Source organism: Thunnus albacares, chromosome 22 (genome assembly GCF_914725855.1).
Source record: "Thunnus albacares chromosome 22, fThuAlb1.1, whole genome shotgun sequence".
Lineage (NCBI taxonomy): Eukaryota > Metazoa > Chordata > Actinopteri > Scombriformes > Scombridae > Thunnus > Thunnus albacares.
Genome location: NC_058127.1, coordinates 7,495,696 through 7,516,587, shown reverse-complemented (window position 1 = coordinate 7,516,587; position 20,892 = coordinate 7,495,696). Strand labels below are relative to the sequence as shown.

At 37.8% G+C, this 20,892-nt stretch overlaps 1 protein-coding gene across 6 annotated transcripts in view; it reads right to left on the bottom strand.

The window, feature by feature from the left end:
- Positions 1-1,690: 1,690 nt before the first annotated feature.
- The window catches only part of phka1a (phosphorylase kinase, alpha 1a (muscle)), a 33,948-nt gene continuing 14,746 nt past the window's right edge, over positions 1,691-20,892 (bottom strand). Inside the window, exons 10-33 of one of the 6 annotated variants that reach the window (XM_044340607.1) lie at positions 20,515-20,637; positions 20,194-20,289; positions 19,925-20,032; positions 18,601-18,679; positions 18,302-18,436; positions 16,709-16,818; positions 16,235-16,379; positions 16,016-16,094; positions 14,866-15,050; positions 12,148-12,309; positions 11,961-12,043; positions 11,715-11,857; positions 10,849-11,002; positions 9,815-9,973; positions 9,588-9,717; positions 8,720-8,821; positions 8,497-8,609; positions 7,207-7,242; positions 6,975-7,010; positions 6,613-6,648; positions 5,275-5,436; positions 5,039-5,092; positions 4,076-4,276; positions 1,691-3,981 (exon numbers count right to left, since the gene is read on the bottom strand). In XM_044340607.1, coding sequence (XP_044196542.1) covers positions 3,808-3,981; positions 4,076-4,276; positions 5,039-5,092; positions 5,275-5,436; positions 6,613-6,648; positions 6,975-7,010; positions 7,207-7,242; positions 8,497-8,609; positions 8,720-8,821; positions 9,588-9,717; positions 9,815-9,973; positions 10,849-11,002; positions 11,715-11,857; positions 11,961-12,043; positions 12,148-12,309; positions 14,866-15,050; positions 16,016-16,094; positions 16,235-16,379; positions 16,709-16,818; positions 18,302-18,436; positions 18,601-18,679; positions 19,925-20,032; positions 20,194-20,289; positions 20,515-20,637 — 2,805 coding nt within the window. In that variant the 3' untranslated portion in view covers positions 1,691-3,807. Of the gene's footprint in view, positions 3,982-4,075; positions 4,277-5,038; positions 5,093-5,274; positions 5,437-5,665; positions 5,699-6,612; positions 6,649-6,974; positions 7,011-7,200; positions 7,243-8,480; positions 8,610-8,719; positions 8,822-9,587; positions 9,718-9,814; positions 9,974-10,848; positions 11,003-11,714; positions 11,858-11,960; positions 12,044-12,147; positions 12,310-14,865; positions 15,051-16,015; positions 16,095-16,234; positions 16,380-16,708; positions 16,819-18,301; positions 18,437-18,600; positions 18,680-19,924; positions 20,033-20,193; positions 20,290-20,514; positions 20,638-20,892 lie in introns of all 6 variants that reach the window. The other 5 variants (XM_044340613.1, XM_044340608.1, XM_044340609.1 and 2 more) reach the window with 5 other exon arrangements.

The following is a 20,892-nucleotide window of genomic DNA, read 5'->3' as shown; positions in this document are numbered from 1 at the left end:
TCTTTTTGTCTCTTACTCTGGGTCAGGTTGTAGGCCCAATGAACAGATGGAAAATTTTGGACAAATTTATATTTATTAGAGTGTTATAGAAATCAGGTTGTACTGTATTTATTGAGGAAAAGAAAACCTGTGACACTAATCTTTGCAAACTTTTTTTTTTTACAGCTGACCAACCATAACCTTGTTTTTCTTTCTTTTTTAAAATCTGACTCACAAAAATACAAACAGAAAGACAGAAAATACAGAATTCTGACAATAAATTAACAAACAAGCAAGTCCTAACCAACCCTTTACCCACCCCTCAATCAATTATCAGTCATAAATGTTATTTTTATCCTTTAATTCTCACCTTACAGCACAGGCAACATGCAATGTCCATACTGTCGAGCAGCACTGACAGAAAAAGAAGAAAGTTATGCACTTAGATCAATAACGAGAAGGGGGAAAAGAAAAAAAAGTGGTCTTGGATTGATTTTCAGTGACATTAAGTACTTTTCCACTGGCACCCATGGACCCTGTGTATTCTGTTTCATTTTACAGTCTAACAGCTCCCTTTTCTAACTTTATTTGATTTCTATTGCTTCAGTGATCCTTTCACAACCTTTTAATGACTGCAACACAAAGCAGAGGTCAGACAAATGTGTCTTATTCCTAGGCCTATCACTAATTGATCAATTGTATTTATTGTTTTCACACCCATCCATGTGTCTATACACAGCACTAATGACCCTGGAACAAATCTTTAAACACACAGCACCATCTGCTGGACGTTTTATCTCATCGGCAAACTGTTAGTCTGAACTTTTTATTTAAAGACTAATAGCCAAGCAAAAGCTCCAATATCGATTGAGATTAAGACCTTTAAATAGTATTTTGAGTTGTGACGAGAAGTTAACAAACATTCAAACCACTTACTCTCTACAGTTGAAACAAAATGTGTTGTTAAGGTGATTTTGTCAACTTTTTAATTGACTTTCCAAAGTGAAAAGAGCAAATTATCTTCATTCTTGACCTTGTAGATCATACTTTGACAAAGCAGTCCCAACTCAAGGTCCACTTACAAGCTGTTTCTAGAGCTTTCAACCAAATCACATGGTCTTCAGTCCTCTCTCTGTCAACAAAGGAGTCCTAAGAGTGCTATGGATGAAATCACAAGAGGTCCATGACGACTGAGCAAGACTGTTTGATGTGACTGAATAGAGCTGCGACGATTAGTCGATAGACAGAAAATGAATCAGCAACGATTTTGATAATCAATCATTTTAAGTCATTTTTAAAGAAAAAATGCCAAATATTCAGTGGTTACAGCTTCTTAAATGTGAGATTTTGAAGCTTTTCTGTACAATACATGACAGTAAACTGAATATCTTTGGATTCTGGATAGTTGATTGGACATTTGAAGACATCTCTTTGATCTTTTTTCTCTATTTTATGACATTTTATAGACAAAACCATTAATCATTTTCAATAAAATGATTGGCAGATTAATTAATAATGAAAATAATTGTTAGTAGCAGCCCTATGACTGAACACTCCGGAAAAAAGCCCGTAAATGGATCTAAAGTTCATATTTTGTTAAAAACAACCATCGAGTAGACCCAGATTAAACCACTAACATCGGTTTGATAAATTACGAAAGCACATATTGTAAAAGAACTTCAACCTAGAAAACAAAATGCTCAAAAACAACAAGATTTTTTCAGTTTTATTACACAATTAGTTTCAAAAGCAACAAAAAAAAAACAAAACAGTCAACAACCAGTTTGCTCAGATCATACTGTTCTGATCTAACATAGAAATCACTGCTTTCTTTCTTTTCCAGCTTGAATATCATGTCAAGTGGTGACTCAGTCTCATTCTGCCATGATTGCTTGTAGTTGGGAGTGTGGCGCTCACGTCTTCAGATATCACAAAATAACCAATCTATCAGTTAGATTATTGTAAATCTAATTAAGATGCATTATTCACACCAATTCCACAACCTAAAACAGACAGATAATATTGTACATCCTCAAAATACCTTATTCCCTCAACAGTACAATCTTTTTGTTCTTACAGTATACTAAACAGGTAAACATTAACACACTTGTACAGGGGGAAAAAAGCTAAATGCGTCCAAAATAATGTAAAACAACTGATTGTAAGTAAATGGTTGAGTTTTACTGTAATTATACTGAAATAAACAACAAACTAAATGACAGTTTATTGCATGTAACCAGTAAATTAAGGCATTTCCCTTCTGAAATTGCACTTATCAAGCCGACTCACAAATCATTGTAACACATTCACACATAACTATGTAATTTATTTAAGTGCACTACATGCTGAAAACTCTCCAACAAATTAACACATTCTTTATGTGTTAAAAAATGTTTGTTTTTTTAATTTTTTTTTTTTATTACTACACAAATTTTCAGACTGCTATTTTTTTTTTTGCATAGTTAAAAACAAAACCGCATTCCTGTAATTTCACTCACACACACATAAATTGATAGTTTTACAAGTGCAACAATGTTAAGGCATTCATGAAATCTCCTAAACAGGCTTAGCTTTTTTTTTTTTTTTTTTAAAGTGTCATCTTTAAGTGATAACTATAAAATAAATAGATTATGTTATTATTATTTTATACATCATACAGCACTTAGGATCGGAGGTATAGTGACACGAGCTACAATCTTAGCATATCTGTGGTTGTTAATTAGGATCAGAACTATTTTGATTTCTTAAATCTTTAAAGTAACAGATGAAGTTATATCAGTCAGTGGTTATTTAGCTGTGAAGTATTTTATGTGACTCCCAGGATTAAATAACATTAATTCCCACTAATTAAATCAATACATTCTTCAAAATTTTAAAAACTGAAACTCTTTTCACATTTAAAAAGTTGTTACATCAGTCATATGAGGGGAGAACAAAACTGAAAACTCAGTTTTTGTCACTTTAAAAGTATAAGTTTGGTGATATTCAGTGTTTTTCTTATTATTAACAAATCCCATGAAAGACAAAAACAACGTTAAGTGTTTTCTGTGTAATAAAAGCCCGATATATCATATTCCAGCTCCATTATTGTCCAAAAACTGTTATAATGAGTGACACAGTTGTACTGGGTGATATGTTCCTTGTTCCTTCTGCTTCCTGATGCCAGAAACGCTCACTAGAGCATCAAATGTGTATTAATCCGCAGCTGAAAATAGTCCCCAACAAATGCACTTTGTTTACTGCTGTTTGAGCAACATTTGCTAAAAACTAAAGTGTCCAGCTGTTTAAGGAAACTACTGAGCCTTTTTTTTAAATCTTAAACTATGTATTTGTGACCTGTTTTTAAAGATTTACATGTTCAGTACAAACACATTGTCGGTTTTTGTCTTATCATGGGGTTTATTTACAGTAAGAAACACACCAAATAACACCAGCTTCATACTGACGCTGAGGTAATTGCTGCTACAGTTTGTGTGGTAGTTCGAGGAGGATGTTGCCATGGAGACAGACAGTGAACCTGTGTTAATGCTCAATTAAAACACAAACTCAGAGCGATATCTTAAAAGAAACTTAAGTTATTTAGATTTATTTGTGTCAAAAATTGATATGAGTGTGCTGTTAGAGTTGATGTTTGATCAGACGACTTTTTACGATTTTTCCACACATAACTTATAAATGAAATATTCTGTAACACGTGTCTCATTTAAGTGACCAACAGTTTCTAAAACACAGTGACGATATGCAACAGATCCTATTTAAGTAGTTATTTTTACGTGAAAAATGTTGTATAAGGTGGTTTCACCCCCTACTCTGCTCTGTGGCGTCTTCTCACTGCACAGCGCACGACTCGCTGGGCAGGAAGTCCTGCACGTACGCCGCCACAGCTTTGGTGAGGTAGGTCATGCTGCCAAAGCGGCCGCTGGGGGCGCTGTCGTACAGCAGCCTGCACACTCCGGTGGACGGGTCCTTCTCCAGGATGTGCTGCTCTGCTCCTAGGTCCTTCTGCAGGGGGGGGAATGTAAAGAGGAGAAAGGAGTGAGTTTTAAATCCGCAACCAACTGACAAACAAACATCATCATCGACGTCCGCTGCCGACCTGATCCTTGAAGAACATGTCGTTGGCGAGGTGGACGATCTTCTCCACGTGGATGACGGAGCCGATGCTCTCGATCTCTACGTCGGCCAGCATGGTGAGGACGAGGATGGCCTCCACCAGCAGCTGTCTGTACTCAGGCTGGGGGACGCGGTTCAAAACCGTCTCCACGTGGACGGAGAACTTGATCTCGCCGGGGGTCATCTGGAGAAAGAGTCCAGAGAACACAGACGGATGTAGTCAGTCAGACGTGGTTCACTGGTGTGTTTTCACTGGTAACTATTCAATCTGGGATACCTTTAATGGATTTTATGGTCTTATACCATAACAACAAAATATACTCATTTCTAATTGGCAGGTGTCTGATAAGGTTGTAAAAACTTCACTTAAATCCCCCTATTTAGCTTTCATAAGAAGTATATAAACAGTTAATAAATAGTTTATAACATTATATGGTAGCTGTAAGCAGATATAAGTGTTTATTAATGTATCAGGCAACTGCATGCAGGTGTGTAACTAGATAATGAATGACAACACAGTAAAACAGTTATAACATAAAATATAAAGCTAAAACTGTAGAAAATTAAATAAATAAACTTATAACGACATTAGTTAAAGATACTCATATTCTTCAGTCATTTATCTGATAAGCAAAATATGTTGTGTATCCGGCAAAACTTCAGTTTTAATTCTTTGAATGACAAAATGAGATTTTTTGCTTGTTAATATTAAATCACTCTAAAACTGTAATTTAAAATTGCCTTCTCATTCAGAAAAATGCCATTAAACCCCAAACCTAGTGCTGGTTTAAAGGTTCAGGGTAAGAAAAATACACACACACACACTAAAACCTGAGGAGGAAGCAAAAAAACAGCAGAAGAGCCATAAAAATTTAGTCTCGAAAAAACCTTATTCCGATGTTTGTGTGAAGTCTGTAAGTGAGCGTTAATCAAGTGGATCTCTTACCTCTCTGGTGGTTGAAGCAGGAAGGACAAAGCCCTCTATGGACAGGCCGTGACACTGGAACACAGAATTATTATTATTTTATTATAGTCATTAGTTTAAGTCATAAATGTGTATTATTTAAAACTGTAATTCAGAAACCATTTTTAATGCAAATTTAGTGCCACTTTTATTTGATTCCTGGTATTTGCAGATGCTGTGTAAGATAAATGTGTGTGTCTTTCTATGTTGGGACTGACCTTCTGCAGGATCTTCCAGACTTTCTGGTAGAAACCGACGGGGACTCGGTTCAACGCTCCGTCCAGACGTCTCCTGCGCAGCCATTGTCCGTGTCTGGTATCCTTGGCATGGTGAGTACTCTCCGGAACATCCAGAGCTTCAATTGACGGAATTCTGTACCCCTGAAGAGTCCGGACCACAAAACAACAACAACAACAACAACAACAACAACAAAAAATCAGACGGGTTTTTTTTTCTGGAGGAACAGCAAAGTCTTCCTGCTTCGAGCAATTTCCTTCTAAATCTGACCAAGTGGCTCCTCATTTTAAAAGCAGTTTATTTATAAACCCGCGACTAAGTGTTATACGCTAAAAATAGAAGCTCATACACAACGGACGATTTTTTTTTTACCACAGATTCAGGGCTTTCGGCGCACAGAGATGCCTGAGAGTCAGAGAGGCAACAGAAAGGAGAGGAGAGAAAACAGAAACAGAAACAGATGTATAAAAAAAAAACCACAAAGTCTGGCAGAAGATGATAAAAGAGAGCGAAATGTCGGATCCAAACGGTAACGACAGCAAAAACAAAAAGCAAGCTGATCCTGGCAATTCTGAAAAACTATAAAGCCTCTACACGTCATGATTAAAACGCGTGGATTAATTAGCTGTTGTGCAGCTTTTCAGTATACAGCATGTTTTTAGCATTAGATGAACTCTGCACACACTTCTCATCATGTAACAGCAAGTTAACAGTTGCCGTTAGTGCTCTGTTATTGAAAAACTATGTGACGCATTAATCACTTGTTGTTTTATTATTATAATTCCTTGTGCAGCCTGGTTGGACTGATCTGACAAATTGCTGAATTATCTGACGAATTCATCAATAGAGCTGAATTTAAACGTTGGTATTATTGTCATCTCGAGAGGGGAGGTCACAGACTTCTCAAGCTTCCAAACTTCCACTCTTAAACTTCCCGAAATACACGTTTATACCCAAATCCAAGAACAGCAGCATCATTCATCACTATTATCATTATTTATTGGAGCTTCCTAAAGACTTTAGTACGTCCAGTAAATATAATAATCAATCAATGCCTCTGAAACAATCACCTCAATCAGTTAAATGGATAAAAACTAATCAATAACACCGACACCATCATCATCATCATCACCACTCTGATCAGCTCTGTCAAAGACAACCTGTAAACCATCAGCATCAGAATATAAACAGTTTTATTACTCTGGTTCAACTCAATTAATCTCCTTTAATTTCTTTTTTAAACATAATTAAATCTCAGCTCCTTCACTTCTTACTCATTTATTAATTATGAATATCATCATCATCATCATCATCATCACCTGAACTATGGCTGGCAGAGAGACCCTGCGATCCATCTGCAACAAAGGAAACAGGATCAATAGAAGACATCAAACACTAAAACCTGCTAATCGGTAACAAACATAGAAGTCGTGTCACAAAGGAAGTACATCTCAGACCCAACAGATTCTCTTAATGTAAACAAGAATAATGTAAACAATAACAATAACAACAATACAGCAAAACACATGAGAAACCAATCATCTTTCTCAACTTTTAACTTTTCTTCCACTAAAAATTAAGCAAATAATTTACAAATCACAGCTCCTTTTTTTCCCAGATAACCAGATAAGATGAACATCATCATCATCATCATCACCATCACCATCATCATCATCATCACCTCATTAACTGGATCTGTTACAGACAGCCTGGGTTCCTGGATCAAAACAGAAGCAAAGCACATGACGTTACTGACCCGTAACCAATCACATTCAATCTGTTACTGATCACAACCAGGTTTTTAAGAAGAAAGTGTCTAATTCTGATTGATCTGATCGGTGATGTCGACATGGAAGGTTAATTAACACCTATAATTAATATAGATCGTTAATATTCCTTCATGTGATCATCACCTTAGAAGGATCCATCAGTGACAACCTGCGCTCCGCCTGCAACACAAAAAGACAATTTATAAATAAATCACAGTTAACAAGAAACTGCTGCAGTGATTTATTTAAAACTGAAGATTTTTTTTAAATCAACCTCAAAAATTAATCAATTTCCACAATTGATAATTTTTCAGGAGCAAAAAAAATCTTAATCCAAATCCCGTCATCTTCGCAGATTTTCTTAATTTTCACCCCAAACATTCTCCTCTGATGCTTTTCCGTTTCCTCCACAGCCGGGTGAATTAACACCTCATCTGATTCAATCATTACATCATCATCATCATCATCATCATCATCATCATCATCATCATCATCACCTTACTCAGATCCGTCAAAGACAACATGTGTTCCAGCTGCAAAAACGACAAGAGTCAGTTTCCTTCCTCCTCCAACTCGTCATCATCATCAACAGTTTTTACTTTAAAGGACCAGTGTGTGAGATTTAGTGGCATCTAGTGGTGAAGCTGCAGATTGCAATAAACTGATTATATCTCTCCTCTTCCAAGTGTGTAGCATGAGGGACCCTCTCTAGAGCCAGTGTTTGGTTTGTCCATTCTGGGCTACCGTAGAAACATGGCGGCCTCCGTGGAAGAAGACCTGCTCCCTGTGTAGATATAAAGACTCATTCTAAGGTAACAAAAACATGATGCTTCTTATTTTCAGGTGATTAAACACCAATTAAAACATACTTAAATTAATATTTAAGTATGTTTCTGCCAAGTACGCTCCGCTAGACGCCACTAAATTTTGCACACTGCTCCTTTAAGTGACAATCTCGTTGTTTGGGTGATAAACAATTTGTTTGTCTTCTTCACTCCAGTTTTATAGTAACTTTTAAGTGTCTGTTTCTTGTAGTTTCTTTGCTTTGAATGAAAATGATTTTCTTTTTTTTAGGATCTCCTTTAGCTGAAATGGACAACTCTTAAGAGTTTAAAACAATGAATTAAATGCTAAAACATATTATAATAAAATAAATATAAAGGTTTATACACATACCATGTTGCTAGAGTGGAGCGTGTGAGAAATAGAACACTGTATTATTATTATCATCAGTACTGTAGATGTATGTGTTTTAATCTCTCTCATACACACACACACACACACACACACACACACACACACACACACACACACACAAGCGCGCACACACACACAAGCGCACACACGCACACACGCTCGCTCGCACACACACACACACACGCAAGCACACACACACATAAGCACAAGCGCGCACACACACATACACACTCCTACCATCTTCATGTCGCTCTTCAGTTTGCTGATGCCGGCTCTCTCGCTCTTGGTGGCGCCCACGTTACCAAGGTGATGGATGGAGATGGCAGCGCTGCCAAGTTCCTTCTCTCGCACTGCGGAGGAAGACAAAATCTGATTATCTGTGGCGGAGATACAGGACGCAGGATCGGTTGTTATTTGTAAATAACGGGGAGACATTTGAGGATTTGACTGATGAACTGACCGCTGCGCTGCACTCCGAACTCTTTCCCGCTGAGGATGTGGTGAAGAAGGTTCTTCAGCTCGGACGGACTCAGACTCATCAGACTCTCTGTAGCCTCGTCTCCTACACACACACACACACACACAAATACATACATGATACATGACTACATCCTATATCAGCTTTGTCTCACCAAACTCTTGAATGTTTTTTAGTCATTTGAATAATAATAATTATAATAAAACTATATTTATAAAGCACATTTTATAGAAAAAAATGTAATACAATGTGCTTCACGAAATATAAAAAAAGCATAAAAAGACAGATGAGAGAAATAGGAACATTAAAAACATAAAGAGATTTAAAAAGGAAACAAATTAATATAAAAAAAGACAATTTATACTGTAGTTGAGGTTAAGTTTTGAGGTAAAATTTTGATACATTATTGACCCACATCTCTTATTTCTGTACTTCCTGTCTTCATTTCTTTGCTTCTTTCAGTCATGTCATGAATTAATGTAAGAAAATCTTAGAGAAGCAAGTGCAACCACCTGAAACACTTTGAATATGCTGCATGAGTTTAAAGATGTAAAAATATACTGTAGATGTGATATTTTGAATAGTTTGACAAAAGGCCAGGTGCTGTATGTTTGATAGTCTGAGCTTCAACAGAGTTTCAGCTGACATAAAGGTTTAATTTTTGGGTGAACTATCCCTTTAACTTTGCCATCAACCTCCTAAACATACGATACATTTAAACTGTGTGTTACATCTTATAAATAAAGTTGGGAATCCACAGGTTTTTCCTCACATTCAGTCTTGAATGTATCTAACTTTAAAATATCAAAAATAGTAAAACCACAGAAGAAGAGTTTCATTTTTTCCTCACCTGAGCAGTTGAGCGAATGCGCCAGTTCAGTAGCCATGACCTGGATGATGAGACCGATGCGGAGCCTGAACATCTCGCTGAACAGTTTGGGTTGAGTCCTGATGCTCATAGCCAGGTACACCATGATCTCCTGATGAAGAGAGGAGACGAAGATGAAGGAGGAGAAGAAGAAGACAAGACGCGGGAGGACAAATTGACAGACGACAGCGGCGGAGGACGTGACTCACCTGAGTGAGGATGGCGACGCTGATGTTGTTGTCGCTGGCCTCGTCGATGAGAGCCGCCAGCTGGTCTGGAGGTATGGGGGCTGTGATGGTTTTCTCTCTGGGTTCGGGAGGAAGACCCACTGTCAGGTGCTTCTGGTGCGCCAGCAAATCAGAGCACGCCTACGGACAGATTATAGCCAATCAGAAATGAGCGCTAGGAAATGTAAATGTTTGGGATAAGATGAAGATGAGGGAGAAGAGATTTAGGTGTTAATTGTTTATGAGAACACAGACAAGAGACACAAACAGGTTTATTGCCAAGTAGGTTTTCATATATAAGGAATTTGCTGCATAATGGTCAAAAGTGCTGCAAAAGTCAAGTAATCTACATATAAAATAGACAGTTTACAATAAAATATGTACAGTAAAATATGTAGGGCTGCAACTAACTAGCTTCATGTATAAAAAGCCAAGAAGATTAATTAATCAATGTATTCTACTGACAATTATGTCCATTATCGATTAATCTGACGATTATTTTCGCGATAAATTGATCAGTTGTTTGGTTGATAAAATGTCTTGTTTTGTTTTGTCCACAATCCAAAAATATTCAATTTACCGTCATAGAAGACTTGAGAAAATATTCACATCTGAGAAGCTTTTTTTTAATGACTCAATTAATCGATTATCAGAATAGTAAGAGATAAATTTAATAATTTAATGGCAACTAATCGATAAATCGACTTGTTGTTGCAGCTCTGAAAATATATTTGATAAACACACAGGTCTGTTAAGAAATAACCCCCCCCAACATATCTTTAAAGGAAAAAAAAGAGAAAAACATTGTAAGATAAACTTTGAACTTATTCCCTTAAATCTTAAATTGATTTAATTTCCTTTTACTATCTAACAGCAGAAATCCGACCATTAACTGGATCTCGACCAAACTCTGATCAACTGCCCAAATCAATTCATGTTTTTAAGTAATTTGGTTTTTGAACGCCTCTTTTTGCTATGTTTCTATCTGTGCATGTGTGTGTGTGTGTGTGTCGTACCGAGTCCAGCTCCTCAACCTTCTTCTTCAGAATGCCGGACATCATCCTGACGAGTCCCCAGTGTTTGAGTTCGCCCGCCTTCTCGTAAAGGTCAGTCAGCAGAGATTGAACCGTGGAGCCTTTACCGTGAAGTTGTGTGTCCCAGTCTTTACCCCTGAAGACGAAGACAGTGTAGATTTGTGAGGGTCACGGTAGGCAGGTAAAAAGATTCGAATTTTGTGCGGATTTGATTCTTTCACCGAGATATTGACGTCTTTATTCAGATGTGAGTCCTTAAAATGATCAAACATGTTCTCACTGGCGGTTTTGTAGCAATAACATTTTGATGCATTCAGGTGCTATAAGATCCTTTTTTTATGCCATTTTACATTCCCTCTTTATATAATATACACACAGGAACACACAGGAAATAATCAAAGCTTGTTAGCTGCCAGAATGGGGCTTTATGTTTCTGTAAAAGTCTTTTAAGTGTCCTTTTAAAACCTACTTTTATCTGAGAGACTTTCTTTTTCTTTTGTCTTTTATTTCTTTTAAATTTTCTCTTGTTTTATCTTGTGCTGAAAACGTTTTAGCTGCTTTTTAAAATCAAATAATTTGTCTGTCTTAGTTTGCTGCCACCCTTGTCCAACAATTTTCTAACATGACTTTTGAAAGTGCTCCATAATTATTATTATCATTAAAAGACTGATGCTTCTTGTGGTGGTTGGAGGTGTGTAGCTGGGCTGCGTCATGGCAACGGTGGGTTTATTATATTTTCAATTAAACCTGAGAAAGCTGGTGTTTTCTTGGCCGATATTGTACGTATTTTACATTTTACAACGCCATCCACAGTTATAACGCCGCTCTTCCAAACGACGTGATCTCACTTGTCTTTGAAGAGGATGTAGAGAATATCAGCCTGGTCCTGGAGACTGTGTGTGTCTTTCAGCAGATTGACCAAAGCCTCGTGGTCGACGTTTCCGCTGGCGTCTCTGGGGATGCCGCACTCTGAGACCGCCACTTCTGGAGCCTGGACGAAGAAGGATGATGAGGATGATGGACAGAGAATCTAGTGAAGGACTGTAGGGTTGTGTCTAGTCTGTAGGGAATGAATGAAAACAAAGAAAACCTACCTGATGCTGTTCAGAGTTTTCTGGGAGGTGCAGCGACGGCTGAGTAGAGCGGAACAACTTGTTCGGCAGGTACATTTGGACATCTGGACGTAAAAAATAAACAAAAACAAAAAGCACTCTGGTGTTAGTGAGTATCTTCAGAGAGTCATCCTCTGTATCGACGTGTTTCGATGATGGATCCACTCACTCTGAATGTCGAGGTCGTGAGCAGTTTTCATCAGAGACACCATCTCCTTAGTTTTGTTGGCCAGAGCCTTGAACTTCCCCAACGCCCCCAACTTCCGTTTGGGCTTCTTGGGAGCAGACTGGGCCAACAGGTGGTCCAGGTACTGGGCCAGGTCGTCAGCCTCTGGAGAGGAGGGCAGAATGACAGGCAGTGGACACAAACGATGGGGAAAAAAAAGAGGAAAGACGACAGCAGATGGAGAAAAAAAGGCTTGTTGAGTTTAAAAATTTTTCACAAGGTTGTACTCACCTTTATTTTGTGAACACATATCCTTAAAAATTCAGAAAACGCTAGCATTGAATTCAAAAATGTAAATTTCATGAAAAGTGTTAAAATTTCTACAAGTAATTACAGTTTTTGCAGTTTTTAAAGGGTTGTTTAACCCAAAAAAAGCACATTTTTTACTAAATAATATTGAGACATGCAAATAGTTTTAGATTTATTTGGCAAAGTTTTGATTTGTTGAATTGTTGCCTTTACATTTTTCAAATAAACACTTTTACATTTGGAAAAACATGCACTTCTTATTTTTATTTTGTGTGAACAGACCCTTTAAGCTTAATTTCAGTGAAGCTGTGAACGTTACGTCAATGCTTGATCAATCACAATCAAAACTCTTGCAGAATATTGATTTAAGGATCTATTTTAAGGATCTGTGGACACTGATGTTAACATCACACATTCAGTAAATGTCACACAAGCAATTTTAAAACATGCAAATAAGTTAAATTCAACCAAACATGCATTGAAAGCGAGCAAACTACTGCAATGCCATTCAGGTAAAGATACAACTCACTACAAACCTGTAAATCTGTAAATGCAGCTCAAGCAAAGCAGCGTTTCTCAACCTTTGCGAACCATGACCCCATTTTTGATCCCTTAAACTAAAGCTGTCATGTGAATTTGATGTTTTGTGTTTTATTTTTAACAGCAAAGGAGCTGAAAGTTCATTAACAATTATATATTTTATACCAATTTATCTGTAATTGAAATTTTACTTAAAGAAAAAAAAAATGCTGTCTTAAGACTTCAACTGGTACCAACCGTGTCATGATAGCTTGTCACGACTGCCATTTCAAAGGGGTCCCTTGAGCTCTCACCTCAACGTATCTGAATGAAAACTGGTTTCTATGGGTACCAATGAGTCTCCCCTTTACAGACAAGCCCACTTTATGCTAATCCCATGTAGTTTTGGGTGAAAACCATGCAGACCCTAAACAGTCTTGGAATTGGATAAATTGGGTTTGACTGGAAAGCTGAGACTCTTGTGGATTCAAGAAGTCCAACTGTATTCATGTGTGATGATGTTGGTCCCCATAGTAGCCATTTCATTGAGAAAGACCATTGTTTGAAACTTGACCTCACTGTATAAAATGACCTATTGTGACCTCTAGGAACATCACAGCCTCATGAAACTTTACAACCACAAACTAGAGACCAAGGGCATTTGGAGGATGTTTGGCTTTCCTAGGTATACTGACAATATAGGGGTTTCTGAGCAAATACCAGAAAAGAAGTGCTCGCCATCCAATCACCAAAAAAATGCATTTCTTACAGAAATCTGCGGCATGAATTTTTCTATGGTGTTCCTCCAGGTCTTGGTGTCTTAATGTGGTATTTTTGACCATTTTTATCAATTCTCAAGTGGTCAAAAATGGTCAAATTTTGCACTAAATCTGTGTAACAAATGGTATCAACTTAACAACTTATGATATACATAATTGAGCATAGGAATGGTCATCATATACTTCCATCATAATGTTTTAAGCTCTTATACACTCTAAACTTTAAAAATTTGAAAAGGCGTCTAACCAAAACACAATGTTTATTACAGGTTTATGACTAGAGAATTAATCTTCAGGTTCCCAGCTTTCAGATGATGTAAACCACTTCTATGTGGCCTCTACTGTTGACCTGCTATCCCCCCCTAAAGATCCCCCGTCCCCCCTTAAATAAAAAGACAAAAATGGGTCTATGGTAGTAGGGTGGGGGGGGGGATGGAAGAGGTTAACGTCTGGAGACCGAGAGCGTTAAAGAGCAGTACAGAGTGGATGGAAATGAAAGAAAGGTCAGTGATCATGTGACAGGAGTATTAGTTTTATATTATATTTCTGGTGACGTCACTGACAGGTGAGAAATATTACATGATTTATTAATTTTATGGATTTTTTAAAAAGGGTGCCAGGTGAAATAGATCATTCTCAGTGATAATGAAGAAATATGACTACCAAGCAAAAGTGAGGCCTGTTAAATTAATAGTAAGAATGGGAAATGTTAAATGTTAAAATGAAGATTTTCAACAAAATCCACAGACTTTTTTTTTTTTGGCTCAATCACGTCTGTTTTTTTTCTTTTGAGACATATTTTAACACACAGTATACTACAGATGAAACAAAAGATTTCTGTGTAATTTTGAGTCAATCAGTCGGTTAAATATGGTACTAACAGTATATACAAGTAAAACATAACTACTTTTCCTGTGTATACTTGTATTTACTACTACAGTCTATGGTTATATATGTATTCTGGGAATACATTAACCACTACGGATGTGGAAAACAAACAAGCGCTAATTGGTAGCGTAGCCTCAACATTTAAATTCTTACTTTAATCCGTTTTTTTCCATAGTTGGTGTCACCATTCCTCATCCATTCATCCATCCCTCTGCCTTTTTCTTACCATCGTCACAACGTAACTCATGCACGTATCCATCGCCGTCACTCCCATCATCATCATCATCATCATCACCATCATCATACTCTGCGTCGTGCCGGACCATGCTGCCAGTACCCTTACCGTCCAGGAAGCTGAGGTGAGCCAAACAGGAAGTGGTCAAGAACTCCGACAGCTTTCCCGTCTGGATCCTGGAGAGGAGGAGGAGGAGGAAGATGTACATAGAGGAAAAAAGAGAGCAGAAACCCTGAGTGTGAGGTTTTTACATTTTATACTTTCTGAAGTGGTTTTATGTTGTGCATACTAATGATTGTATTCATCTGATTTCAGTTTAGTTGTTTATTTTCACTGTGACAAACAAACTTGTAATCAATAGCAACAGAAAAGTCTTTTAACTGCAACAAAATCAAATTCAAAAAATGTCTAAATGTTGATTTCTTGGCATTATTTTATCCCGTGGAAAAAGAAGAAAGATGAAATACAGCAAATGTCAGTCACACAACACAAAGTCACAAAGTCATTTTAAGTCCACAACATTCAGTTGAGTTGCTATGACAACAAGTCTGTGATATTTTATTATTTCTTTTTTTTCTAATTTCATAAAAATGTAGAGTTTTCTTGTAAACAAACATTTGCAAAGTCATTTTTTCTTAAAAGTTTGAATCATCTGCATTGTGTAAATCCATGTTTACTGTCTGTGCATTTATTGCCATTTATATTTTATTTTACTACCTATTGCTCTCTTTATTCTACTTTATATTTACAGTATTATTATTATGACTAAAAGATGCTGGTGTTGTCTCATCTTTTTCCATTGTGTAGTTGACCGCTTTGTTATTCTGTGTTTACGACAATAAAAATCTTGAACCTGGTAGCTAACAGTCTTCTTCTGCCACCAGTTTATAAGAGGAATAGCATGAAATTATCACATCATCTACATGCGCATGCAACGGACAACAAAACAAAAAACACCCACCCAAAAAACTTTTCCACACTGTTACCAGAAGTAAAAAACTGTTCAATGATATTTTCTGTACATTTTTTATTTCCCTACATGTCGAAACTGTCGAACCTGCCTTCCAAATCCTCTATGTATAATTTGTGTGTGAACATAGAAAGGGCATCCTGAAGGGTAGCTACGCTAAGCTAAGCTCACCTTGCTCCTCCATAGTATCCATCCTGTAACTTCTTCAGTGTAGCCAAGACTGCAGGGTCCACCTCTGAGTGGTCCGCAGCTGAAACACACACACATACATAAAAATGACTAATACATACTCTGCTAAGACCAAGCACAAGAGTGTATTTAATTGTCTTTTTGTGTCAGCAGACTCAACTGGAACCCTCTATCAGAGTGAACATGCATGTGTGAACTCACTCAGCATATTCTGTGAAATGGGTAAAGTGACGGTGGGTCGTCCTGTCATCCTCCACCTAGATGCCAGGTAGGCGATTTCTGTCCTCAGCATCTCCACAATCATTTTGTTGTCCAACGCCAGATAGAACTGCTGGTGGTCAATGAACTGGAGGGTTTTTAGGGAGTGAGATTGGAGGAATGACGATGAGAAAACACGTCTTTGTACTATATTTCATCAAGAACAAATGGACACGTTTTCATGACTTGTGAACTTAAAACAACAGCTTTATCTAGTCAGAGGGAACATGAACAACAGATTTTTTTTGATGTTTTCACGTTGTCAACCGATTTTTGAGAGAAAAATCACATCAAACATCATTCAAAAATATGACTAGTTGTCACAGAATATAACTCAAGACCTTAATAAATTCATAATATGCTATGTTAAGAGGATCAAGTGCTTTCCCCCTCCTTTGTTTCTGTTTTCTAACCAACCTGAGGTGTGAATGCGAACACGCTGTTTCTGATGATGTAGAACTTGGAGGTTCCCAGCACTCCTATTCTCCTGTAGGGTCGTCCCGTCAGACCGAGCCTCGGGTTACGACCTGGGACAGAGGATTCGTTTAGATATTAACCTTTTGACCTCACAGTCACAGCTGGATGTGTCTCAATTCTACCTTTTGTCCTCTCATGTGACCTGTAATCTGACATTTTCTTAATAGTCTGGAGAGCAAAAGGCTGCATTTTCTCTTATCTGACCCAATTTGGATACGTGAAAAACAACAACAAAACAAAAAACAAAAAAACAAATTGAATTCTGAGTCACTGAAAAACAAATTCAGAAAATTACAGTCATGACATAAGCAAATTTCCTGTCATTCAGCAGGGACAGCTACCATAAATTTAGCTTCGACACCTTCTAGACCAAGTAGTATTACCCTTCACTGGTATTCAAAGCAAGTAACAGTACAACGGGGGTGTATTCAAAACACCCCCGTTGTTTTCACAACTTTGAACTCGCCCAACCCAATGGAGACCGCTGAGTCTAACTGTACTCAACGTTTACTGAACGTGCTGAACGTTTACTGAATCTGTGTTTCTCCATAATGACACAACGAGGCCAAAAAAATATTTTTTAATATTTGATATCCGATTGAATATCCATTCATTCGGAAATCGATAGCGTTTGAGAGTCTCTGTGCAGCGCTGTTCCGGTACGTGAGCCAACGTCTGTGTCGTTGCCGGGGAAACCACTGGTCGCGTGGCTCCCTTAAGCAGTATATTTGAGTAGCGAGTGGGAAAGAGCGGTAGAGAAGTGACGGTGGATGCGAGCGGGGCAGAGGAAAAGGTCAGTAGTAAGTTGTCAGTCTGGCAGTAAATGTACAGTACAGACTCCAGCGTGTTAGTTAATAAATGCTAAAAAGTCACGTCTGTTGTTTCCCAAAATGCTGGAAAAGTGAAGGGGGTTAGCTCCAAAGTTAGCACAATGGGCTAGCATAACCTGAAGACACAAAACAGAGAAATACAGAACAGAGAAATGTGTGGCTGCTGCTTTTACAGTGTATTCTGTCCCGTTACAGCCATTTGGTTGACTACAGCTCTAATTGACAGACATTAGAAAACGGGCAGCAGAGTTCTCTATTTAAATGATGAGAAAATTAAGTTAACCGTCCCTAACGCTCATGTTGGTCATTAATTAAGACTTCAACAGCAAAGTAAGTTTAAAAGTCTGTCAGTGATGCATCCTGATGGAGAAAACTGCCAAATCTCTTCTTCCTTGATCACATAACTTCAACTGATCGCTGCTCTATGTCTGACTGAAAAAAAGCCATCAGTTTAATAACAGCTGGATGAACCCGGCAATGTTACTTATGTCATATCTGAAAGGTGTTTATGCCCATGATATTGTGGGTGAACTTTTGGTGGTGTTTATCTTCTAGAAATAAACTCCATGCTGTCATTTTTCCTTTTGAAAAAAATAAAAATCCCTCAAACAAATTTAAAAAAACAAGCAATTCCTTTTATCCAAAGCTTTTCACACTGGAGCAGCAATAAAAAAAAAAACAACATCTCCCTCTGAGTTTGTACCGAGTCTGGCGTAGATGTGGCTGAGGACTCTGGAGGGCTGGAGGTGGATGGGATGGATGTCAGCCACAGCCTCCACCTCGATACCGTTCCTCATCAGCAGTCGTTTAATCTCCTCACTCTCTGCCAGAATGGACACTACAAGAAAACCGATGAAAAACTATTCAGTGAATTTGGACTTCAAACCTCTTGTGGTTGGTGACTGAGAGACACATTTCACCAGGAGTTAATCCAGAATTTTCAACACTAATCAGGGACTGAAACAACATCTCGATCCCTAATCAAACGTCCTGAGAACTCACCTTGTACAACTACATCAGGCTTGGGGATGGTGGAGAAACGTCTGTTAAGAGGGTCGATCTCTCCAGGGGCAAGAAAACCCTGAAAGATGGGACAGAACTTTATAAGTCAGAGCCTCAAAGTCTACAAGAATTGGGTTTGGTGGATCTTAAAGTTAGATTTGTTCTACTTGAACATTTTGAAGCAACATTATGAAACTGATCATATCGTAAGACAACTGACTATCAGCATTTTTAAAGTAACTTTCAGTATTCTATAACCATAAAATGCACGTTGCATGTAAGATTATTTAATTATTGAGTCACACATTAAATCATACTCAATTAATAAAAAATACATTTGTTTAAAGGGTCTTTACCAAACTGAAACTAAGAAAAAACAGACAGTGGAGTAGTGAAAGCAGTTAATACAAGGGTCCAAAATAAAAAAAGGAATTTAAAGCCATAAAAAAATGCAAATAATGACTAAAAACTATGACTGATATGGTTGCTTTTAGGGCTGTGCGATATGATGATATAACTATCGTTTCATATTGGGCTCTATCCTGTATTTTGTTGTGTTGCAATTCACACTCTACAGCAATATTTTTTGTCCATCTTTTGTGTGGATTACATCAATAAATAACTCTTACTGGCTTTTTACTTGCGAAACTTTTATTGCACTTACAATAACGTAACAAGTGAAGTTGTCGTCAACTTGAGTACTTCACGCTGAACCACAGAGAGCAGAGGAGAGTAGTGTGACCATAAATGACACTATGTTTATTTATGCCATTTACCTAATTTATGTGCCCTTGTTTCATTTCAGCTCAGTGTGAAAGTCTCTACTGCGTTTTGCTGTCATTTATGGTCGCGCTACTCTCCTCCGCTCTCTGTGGTTCAGCGTGCGCGGGGCTGAGTCCTCCGTGTGTGTGCCGCGCACACACAGCGCAGCAGAGGAGAGACAGTGAACCAGGTGAAGTACTCGAGTTATCAACAACTACACTTGTTACATTTCATTAAGTGCCATAAAAGCTTTACGCGTAAAAAGGCAATAATTTATCAATGTAATCTGCGCAAAAGATGGACAGACAACAGGGTTTGGGGGGAACAAAAACAGAACAGAAACTACTTATTCATTGAATTTACAGAAAATGTGCTATATCGTGATATGTATCGTTATCTGGATATGAAATTACATATATCAGGATGCAACATTTACAACACTTATTGGGAACTGAATATCTCTATTACTACTCTTATTTTGAAGTGTATTATTAATGTATTAAAATGTGATACATTTTGATTAAAGTGCTCTGAGAATGAGATTATAATATTCTTGGCTCACGTCACTCAGAAGGTTTCCGAGGACGTACAGAGACTGTCCCCATTTCAGAGGTAATTTTCCCATAGGAACCCTCTCCACAGAGTGAGGGTTTTCATACTCCTCCTCCACCTGTTTGTTAACACACAAACAAAAAAAAACAATGTTAAGGATAAAAATGAGAGTCACAAAACACAGTAGAAACATGTCAATACAACAGAAGATCTCAATGCACCTTATAAAGTAGCGTTAGTAGCATGTTGATTTTATAAAACTTAACCCAAAGCTGTTACCTTCTCTGGAGGGACACTGTAGAGCTCTGGGAACAGTCGTATCCCGTCTTTCTGCTTGATCAGGATGCCTTCCAGAGCCTCCTGGTACTCTTGCACCTGGATGAGTTTGAAAAGGCAAACAGTGATGTTGTGGTCCGATCTTGTTGTGTGTTCGGTCAGTGATTTCTGTTCTCTCATAGTATGTGAATGAACAGGCTCAACTTTAGACGAGGTCCAGTAGGTATGTTCAGTAGGTTCACAGAGACATTTAAGTGCCTCTTCGAAGAGACATAATTCCACTGTTAAACTGGACATCGGAAAACACGTTCAGGGGGAAAGTACCTGCTCAGGGCTGTTGGTAAAAATGCCATCCAGTATGAGGTAGGTCCAGAACAGTGGCCACTCACACTCGATGTTCTCAAACAGCTTCAGCTCAGCAGACTCGTAATACAGACGGTTTGGATCCTGGAGAAACAAAGAAGAGAATACAGAGCCAGAATTAAAACACAGAGCTATATTCCCCTGGGCCCTTTCCTTAAATTACTTTAATCTGTGCAGGAGCGTAATATAATAACCTAAATGTGATACTCTATTGATCCCTGCGGGGAACATTCTCTTTTAACCTCTATATGAAGTCTAAAGAGGTCAAAACTCCAGCAACACTTGTAGTACATAGAACAACATTATTGTTTGACCAACGTGGCTTTTTTTAGCTTGTGG